This window comes from Gouania willdenowi, chromosome 18, assembly GCF_900634775.1.
Source record: "Gouania willdenowi chromosome 18, fGouWil2.1, whole genome shotgun sequence".
Classification (NCBI taxonomy): Eukaryota; Metazoa; Chordata; class Actinopteri; order Blenniiformes; family Gobiesocidae; genus Gouania; species Gouania willdenowi.
Window position 1 is genome coordinate 2,419,000 of NC_041061.1, and position 8,733 is coordinate 2,427,732.

General features: G+C 38.8%; 1 protein-coding gene across 3 annotated transcripts; it reads right to left on the reverse strand.

Annotated features, from left to right (window-relative positions):
• Positions 1 to 830: 830 nt before the first annotated feature.
• LOC114480158 (arfaptin-1-like) lies at positions 831 to 8,359 on the reverse strand. 3 transcript variants are annotated; one of them, XM_028474023.1, is made up of 9 exons: positions 8,160 to 8,359; positions 7,718 to 7,821; positions 7,314 to 7,405; positions 5,636 to 5,729; positions 5,442 to 5,557; positions 4,446 to 4,667; positions 4,225 to 4,382; positions 3,975 to 4,149; positions 831 to 2,574 (listed from the first exon to the last, which is right to left on the reverse strand). In XM_028474023.1, the coding sequence occupies exons 3-9, from the start codon at positions 7,374 to 7,376 to the stop codon at positions 2,419 to 2,421; spliced, it is 984 nt and encodes a 327-aa protein (XP_028329824.1). In that variant the 5' UTR covers positions 7,377 to 7,405; positions 7,718 to 7,821; positions 8,160 to 8,359; the 3' UTR covers positions 831 to 2,418. The 3 variants fall into 3 exon arrangements, with proteins under 3 accessions (XP_028329824.1, XP_028329822.1, XP_028329823.1); XM_028474021.1 differs by having other exon boundaries at positions 7,640 to 7,821; positions 8,160 to 8,357; XM_028474022.1 differs by lacking the exon at positions 7,718 to 7,821.
• Between the last annotated feature and the right edge of the window lie 374 nt (positions 8,360 to 8,733).

The following is an 8,733-nucleotide window of genomic DNA, read 5'->3' on the forward strand; positions in this document are numbered from 1 at the left end:
CAACTCATACAATTACAGATAAATAATAATGGCTTGGATTTATATAGCGCTTTCTTCAAGGAGACTCAAAGCCCTTTACAGGAACCATTATTCATTCACACCAGTCACTCACACAGTCATACCGGTGGTGGTAAGCTACAATGTAGCCACAGCTGCCCTGGGGCATACTGACAGAGGCGTGGCTGCCATTTCGCGCCTACGGCCCCTCTGACCACCACCAACATTCATGCACAATTTATACTCACTCATACAAGGCAATGTGGGTAAAGTGCCTTGCCCAAGGACACAACGACAATGACTCGGTTAGAGTGGGATTTGAACCCCCAACCCTTCAGTTACTGGACAACCCACTCTACCACTGAGCCATGGTCGTCCCGATAAAGGGGGTACACATGATATGACAAAAAAAAAGTTACTGTAGTACAACAGGTTAAAAAGGTCGGCACAACAATGACAAACGCCTTCTTGGGGAAGACGAAAAGTCAATCATTGGCCGTCTTGACATTGTCTTAATCATATTGGCATCTTGAACTGAAGAGTATGATACCAGTTGCAAGTTGCTCCTTTGGCATTGACAAGGGTTCGATTGCTAAAGTTTGTCCACTTTCAGAGAAAAGATGGAGATTACAGTCAATCCTTAAATTTAATTCTACATCAGGCACTTCATTGACTACATAGTTCCATATTTGAGGTGTTGCACACACACACACTTAAAGCGCTGCCTAAACAAAGAAGTCTTTTGAATATTATTGCACAAAGGTTCCAGTCATTGCAAAGCTGGTGAGGTAAAATACACAACAACAAAAAAAGACAACATAAAGAAATTAAACCAGTTTGACCAAAGAGAAGAATATATAGTTGTACATCATCAGGTGACGCAATAAAGGTTTGGTCTGAGTGCAGGAATATTTTTGAGGTAACCCTAGTGAACTTTGGTTTATTGAGGAATAATATACATTTAGTAATTTTTCGTTTGTTTGTTATGGTATCCATGGATTGTTTCATATTGGAATCAAACTAAGCCTGGATATCTCAGAAGTCTTACCCAGGTTTTGTCTTCGGGTACATTTTACAAATACAAAGCTTGACTTCGTCTAATGTGTAACGTTTCTTTGGAGTAGATTTATGTCTGTGTTAGTTTTTTATCCCCTTCTTGTGTTTTTTTATGTCCATGGCGTGTTTCTTTTTGAGAATAAGTAACACTAATTGTCAAAATTCTTCCGCCTGTTCTGTTTTTAGGTTAAGGGCCCTTTTTGTATGTTTATATCTATTTATTGGACACGAGTAAGACTAAGCCTTGATGTCTAAGAAGTCATCCATGTTTTGTGGTACAGTTTAGTTCTCTTCTTTCAAGTATGTGTTACATTTCTTTATGGAGAAGATTAGTGTCTTTTTCAGTTTTTTGAGTCAACTTTTGTTCATTTGGGGCTGTTTTATGGTTTCTACTAAATTATAGTCCAAACCGTAGTTTATCCCTCTGAATAAACTATATTTATCCTCTAATGCGTCCACCAAGTAGACAACAACTATAGCTTTTTTGTCTAAAAGACAAAAGAAAACAGAAAAATAAGGCAGCACATTGTTGTCACATTTCAAACTAAACAAGACCTCCTGTTTATCTCAAGGAGTTCCTTCGAGTTCAAGACACTGTTACTCAACAGTGGAGTTGAAATGCTTTGAGTGAGTTTGTGACGACAGCAGTGGAGGATTTTTTAAGTTCAAAGAAAGGCTTAGAGCCTCACAGAAGATTAGGATGGATTTGCTCTCCAACGCAGCGAGACAAAGAGGGGTTTGAGGTTTCTAGGTTTCTCAGTTCAGCAAAACTGCGAGTGTGACCGGTCCATAAAAAGATAAGCGTTTGGCACATTTGATGTCTTTGCACATTCTACTCAAACCATATTATGTCTTTTCTGGACTTTTCAGAAACAGCCAAAAGTTAGCGACAAAGGCCATGTTCGTAGAATCCGGTTTTATCACCTGTGATTAAGTGATCTGTTGCAATATGACAAAACTAGATTCTTGAGACTGAGCAACTTTAAAGGAGCTAAACACGAATCAACACAAGAAATATGACAATGTGCGTTCAAAAAGAAATTATACAAAAGAAAGCACCTTTCTAATTTCAGGTCAGAAACCTGAGTTCACAACATTGTATAAAATTACCCACATCTCAAAACCTGTAGAAAAGTCTACACCCAAACATTTTTACTCCAGAACTCAACATCCACCCAAACACTTTGACACCAAACTTCACACAAATATCCAGAACCATTCTCAGTATCCCACATTCCTTATTCTCCACAATTTGAAGTTCAATCCACCCAAAAGTTCCCCCATATGATGATATTCAAACACCCGTCGCAACTCTTACGTTGGTACGTTTTACGTGGTAACATTTTTTTCCTTTCTTTGGTTGTGTCAACTCTCCTCCAGCCAGGAGGGGGGGACCATGGTGGGGTTACTGAGCTGTTTGTTGGCTTGTTGCGTGTTTTGGTCCATGAAGTGGTGACACGAGGAGCTGTGAGCAGCAACTGCACTGTGAAGCAGCCACAGCTGATTGTGGAGGACTTTGACCTGTGGAGAACAAAACAGTTGGTTATTCCATATTTGTTCAAAGCATAGGCACCGATTTCTTGAGTGCTTCGGGGTCCGAGCACCCATGTAGATGGCTGAGCGTCGACGTGTGCCAGGCAGCCTACACTAGTGCTAATGACCACTCCCCCGCTACCTAATAATCAGGGGTAGACTGGCCATCTGACATTTGGGGCAGTGTCCCGGTGGGCCGTCGACCCAAGGTGGGCCGGTCTGGTTCGTAACCTTTTTTTTTTTTTTACATGACTTATCAGACGACTTATGTGGGGCGGTGCAAGTTTCTCCCTTTTCTAAATTCTCTCCTAATGAGCCGGCTAATCACTCATCATTGGCTAGCAGTGTGTTTCCAGCAGCCATGAACACATTATTGGTTCATTGTTTGTCATTGTCAATCAATCATCGGCTGACTGACAATGCTGTCAATCAGTACATGAGCCAGGCTGGGGTGTGGGACCTCATTGGAGTGACGGGTAAACTGTTTGCTAACTTTAACTAGTCAGGAAAAATGGACAAGAGGACAAATGCACGGGTTTTGCTGAGAAACAGCTGGCCAAAAAGATAGAGTCGCTAGAAACACCACCCAGCAGCGTTGTTAGCGCTGCTGCTGCTGCTGCTGGGCCAAGAGACGAGCAAGGATGGGGCTGACTCAACACCGGGAGCCGATGAAAGTTAGTGACCAGTGATGAATTGTAAGAATTGTAACTGAACCGCAACACTGCTCCCTTCATTAAACAGTCAAGAGTGCCAAAAGAATTGGCAAAAAAGGTGGTATGTTATGGTAAAAGGTAGTTTAAATTAACAAAATGTGGAAAACAATAGTGAAAAAGGGCAAAAATGCAAAATAAAAAGAGGTAAAATAAGAAACAAGTGTTATGTATTGGGCAAAAGGTAGCTTATTTGAATAATAAATGGTTAAATAAAGGACAAAAATTAGATTAAAGTATCAAAAAGTAGTGACAAAAAAGTGGTATTTATTGGCAAAAGGAAGTTAAAATCTGAAAAAGTGCCAAAAATGTTGAAAAGGGGCAAAAATGTGACAGAGAAAGTACTAAGAATTAGGTAAAGAAAGGGGTTAAAAAGCGGTAACATTCAATACCAATCCTAATGTTGATATCAATGCTATCAATATTTTTGGATCAATCCGCACACCGTAGTGAGCACCCACCAGCAAAAACATAAATCGGGGCGCCCCTGGTTCAAAGAGAAAAACCTTTACCAAGTTGGTAATCTATAACATTTCAGGTGTTTCTCATATACACACAGTCTAATTTAATGTAAACAACAGTTACAATTCTTTATTTTACTACGTTTAAACCAAAAACTGACAAATTTCCCATCATCTGTTGATCATCAAGAATGTATCGGAGGTTTCTCTTCCTCACCTTATTCTCCTCCAGCAGCTTCATTTTGACACTCAGATCATCTCTGATCTTCTGATATTTCTCTTTCTGACTCTGGAAGTCTATCTGAGCTTGTTCCAGTTTAGGTAAAGTCACAGCATCTCTGGGCCCCAAGTTCAGCTCCTCCAGGTTGACTCGGTATGCGTCGTAGGCAACCCTGAAAGTCATGGAATTTTGGGCATTCAGTCTGTTGTCTGGTGTATCAGGCGTCTTGTGTGCACGGACGTCCTACCTGGTTGTCTCGTATTGCTTCACGTTGATCATTGTGTCCTCGATAGTTTTGTTGACCAGGGTATTCATGTTGGATGAGAAGGCGTTGATGGCCATGGTCAAGGTCTCGCCATTCTTGGACAAAAACTTCTGTGCGTCTGCGTTCATGCCAAACTCCACCTGGAGTCACATGGTTTTTAATCAATGAATGTTTAAAAAAAACAAACTGTTTTTAAGACTTACATGTAGTGTAGGGGATTTGAGGCTGAGGTCGGTAAAGGCATCACCCAGTGACTTCTGGGTCACCGTGAACTGAGCAAGTTGATTGGCCAGTGTCTGCGCCAGCTTGGTCATGTGACTATAACGCAGCCGGTTCTCCTTGAGGACTTCGAGGCGGGGCTCCAACTCCAGGTCCACCGTATGTGATCCAAGGCCGAATTTCTCCGACAGAGTCTGTTTGGTGCACTGCAAGGAAATAAGACCATTAGAAGCAAGGGACGTTCCCAGATCCCAGATCTATGCTGGGATCAGGATCAGGTCAATTACAAAGGCGCACACTCGGATTTTTGTTGATAAGACGTCATTTTAAACTCGACAGATTTCATTTCTTTTCTATTAATGAGAAAGTGTTTTGGTGAAAGAAGAATGTCCGTAATTTTGTAAATACATTTCTTGGTGTTCCAAATAAAGTTGTAGAAAATGGAGTGATGTCAAATGTGTGGAAGCATTTCGAGAAGAGCATCATAACAATTTAATAATAATATGGAGTTCATATTCTAAAATAGAAAAAGCTAACTTGTTCCACCTCCTTATTTAAAGTCAGGCCCAAATTTTACATGAATTTACCTTGCATGTATGTTTCGAGACAATATCACACATTTACAAAGTATTTCCACCATGAACCGAGTGATTGAATGTCTAGCAAGTGTAGCAAACAAAAAAATACGTCAAAATTTGCTCATATTTCATTCAAAATCATAAACAAAATTTTGGCAATTCCAGCAAGTTCATTTCGTCTTCTTGTTTTAATAATATGTTAAGGTTTTATTTATTCATTTCCCTGAAAAAAAATTGTCTGAATAAATGAAACTAAGGTCATTTTTGGAGCCCCTACTCGTATAGGTAACTGGTATCTTTGAGAACACAAATCTGAGTACCGGTGCTGGTAATAGTGGTATCACGACATCACTATTTGAATCCAAAACAAAGGTTAAAAAAGCCAGCTTTGACTCCGCCCACCTTGTACGTGATTATGCTCCACTTGCGGATTCTCTCCAGCTTCTCGCTGGCCTGGTTCTTGTTGCCTGGAATGATGACGGGGCCGCTGAGTGGTTTCAATGGTGTCACCGGCAGCTCTAAGGGTTTGGATGGATTAAAGGTTAGAGTTCAAACAATGGAAAACATCAAAGGAAATCTGACTTTCAAAGATTTACCTCCAGTCTGTTCAACAGGTCCACTGTTGACCTCTGGGGGGAATTCAGAGGGAGCAGCTGTCGCTTCGGGGCTGGAGTGATTACACTTTGGTTCCTGTTGGAAAACACCACAAATACAATCTGTACACAATCTCATGACATTGGCTTTAAATGTTATATTTAAATGCACAATTTTATTACAATTTAAACAATTTTCTTGATTTTGGTTGCATACGACATTTAAAGGACACCTGTAGTGGAAATATAGAAAACAAAAAATGTGTTTAATGTATTAGAAATTATACGAAAGATTTGATAACTTTAATATTTGAACTATTAAAATACAATCTATTGGGGACAGCCACGTTGGGTTGATTCTGGTACAATGTTTACATTGGGTCCTACCCAATTCCTCTTTATTTAGGTTTTTTAATGTGCTTTTCTCCACATTTTCTTTAATATTCTTATGTATGATCTTTAATAGAGCTTTAAGTTTGTGTCTTCATACCAATACCATTGAGAAACAGGGGTTTAGGGTTTGACGATGGGACGAGAAGGCTGCAATATCTGTATCATATCGGAAATTAAAAAACTGTATCGGAACATCACTAATTTCTATGCAGAACAATATTTAAGTGTTGATTAAAATTCGCTTGGACCAGAATTTTAATGACTATTAATAATTTATGATAATCTCTAATGTAAAATGTTGTGCTCATGTAAATTGTAACCAGTGAAGACACACTTTGCCCAACACGTCTAAATAACGCTTTTTTTCTTTCCAACTATCACGTCCTTTTGCAGGTGTCTCACATTCACAGCTGCAAACGTCTTAAGCCTCTAAAGGGCGGAAGTTACCATGGCAACCACACACTTCGTTAACACCTGTGAGACTATTTTTGCTCAAGTTCAAGGCCGTGAAACTCATTTCATTTCACAGGGACAAATACGAACGTCTTTAATGTGAAGTGGGCCACAGATTTTATATGAGAAAGTGAGAAATGTGAACATTAACGTGACCTGGTTTGCGCTTCCACGTATAAATGATACGTGAAGTATGTGAGACATCAAAGTGATCAGCAGACACCTCTGAAGAAGACTGGCAGTTGACAGTCGAAACGCGTCGGGAAATTTTCTAAAAAGTTAATTTTGTCTTCTTTTTGAATAATATGTTAAGGTTTTATTAATTCAGACAACTTCTTTTCATGTAAGAACTCATAAGGACACATCACAGTGATCAGCAGACACCTCTGAGAAAGTCAAAAAACGTATTTTTGAATATGTTATGGTTGTATCAATTTAGGTGACTTTTTCAGGAAAAACTCATAAGGAGTTATCAAAGCAATCTGCAGACGCCTCTGAGGAAGACTGGCAGCTGATAGTCAAAACTTGTCAGGAGATCAAAGTTAATTTCCTGAAAAAAGTGGTCTGAATAAATGTAGCCTATATAAACATGAACTTTCTGTAATTATTCTTCTCTTGGTGCTTTTTCCCCTTTTTTCTTATTTTTTTTTGTACTTAATCATTAGTTTTCAATTAAATAAACTAATTTCAATGAGGTATAGCAAAAGTTAAGGTGCAAAAATCTTGAAAATAAAACAAAGAAACCCCGCAGTATTTTTTAGTCTGACTTTAGGTGTAAACAAAAACAACGTCGCCCTCTGGAGGCCAAATAAGGTAAACAAAGAAGGAATCTCACCTCAGGAGTGTCTTCATCTTTAATGGCTTCAATCTGCTCACCCTCCATCATCATCATCATCATTCAGTTCTTCCTCTGCTTTGTCCTCAAATCTAAACGTTTGTTAAAGTCATAAAAACAGTTTTTACTTTTGAATATTCAAAGATGAGTTAGGAGGACATAGAGTCACACTAATGTAAATATTAATAACACACACACACACACACACACACACACACACACACACACACACACACACACACACACACACACACACACACACACACACACACACACACACACACACACACACACACACACACACACACACACACACACACTTATACCTTCAATCAAACTATTTCCTCCCCAAGTTTCAGTTCTTCATCTTTCTCAACTTTAAAGGAAGGAACAATCAAACACACCCGGAAGTAACGAGCGAACTTTTCTTCCTGCCTGGGAACGCTCGGTCTGAATTCCAGCGCGCACCGGAGGGGCGGGGAGATGTCGGCCAGTGTTGATTTATCGACTAAAAAGATTTTCAAAGTAAACTAAGTGAAATAAGACGAAACGCAAACGAAAGCAGAGTGACTACAAATGTGACTGAAATACGTGAGGCAACATAAACTGAACCAGATAATGTACGCACCCACATATAAGTTAAATTAATATATACTAAAAAATCAATTAGTTTTACATTTTGTTGATTTTATTACATTATAATTATTAGAAATATAATGATAATTATATATTAAATGTAATTTCAAAATTATTATCAATATCAAATGTGTAAAATAAGCCTTTTCACACTCTCGCTCTGGTTCAGCACTTCCGCATTAGGTCAAAGGTCAAGAGGGATAAACTCACCACGGCTGTAGGAAGCGAGTCTGACAGAGATTTAGATGATTTTTCCCGTTGGATCGTTGATTCTTTCAAAGTTTTTTTTTTTTTTTGGTGAAAACGTGGCATCAGCGTCCAAGGCAGAAAGACCGAGTTAGCTGCTAAAGCTAATGCTGCTCACGAGCTGAAAAATCCGGTTTTGCCTGTAGTTTGAACGGAGAGCCAGGTTGTCACACTTTGTAAACATGAATCAGCTGATCAGCGCTGTTTCACTTAATCAGAATCAGAAAATACTTTATTGAACACCGTGGGGTTTAATAAAGTATAATATCAGTATAGTATAAACGGCAAAGAGCGGTGTGTTTAAAAAACAAAACAAAAAACAACACTAATAATGATAATTATACACACACAGAAAAAAGGAGCAAGATTACACAAAGAAAATCTGCAAATGAAATGACCTGTCCATCTTGTGCATTTCCTTCAAATTTGTAAATTAATTAATTAAAAGTAGTCATGTAGTCTGAAAATGTTAATTATAAAAACTTCACAAATCAGTGATAAACTGAAAATGTTATTGTGTCTTTAAAGAAACGATCAA

Excerpts from the sequence above, each read along its gene's own strand:
- LOC114480158 (XM_028474022.1), bottom strand. The coding sequence starts at position 7,376 with ATGATGATGATGATGATGGAGGGTGAGCAGATTGAAGCCATTAAAGAT. Across the intron at positions 5,558-5,635 it reads ACCTGTTGAACAGACTGGAG|AGCTGCCGGTGACACCATTG; the intron begins GTAAATCTTTGA and ends CCAAACCCTTAG. Across the intron at positions 2,575-3,974 it reads AGCTGCTGGAGGAGAATAAG|GTCAAAGTCCTCCACAATCA; the intron begins GTGAGGAAGAGA and ends TGTTCTCCACAG.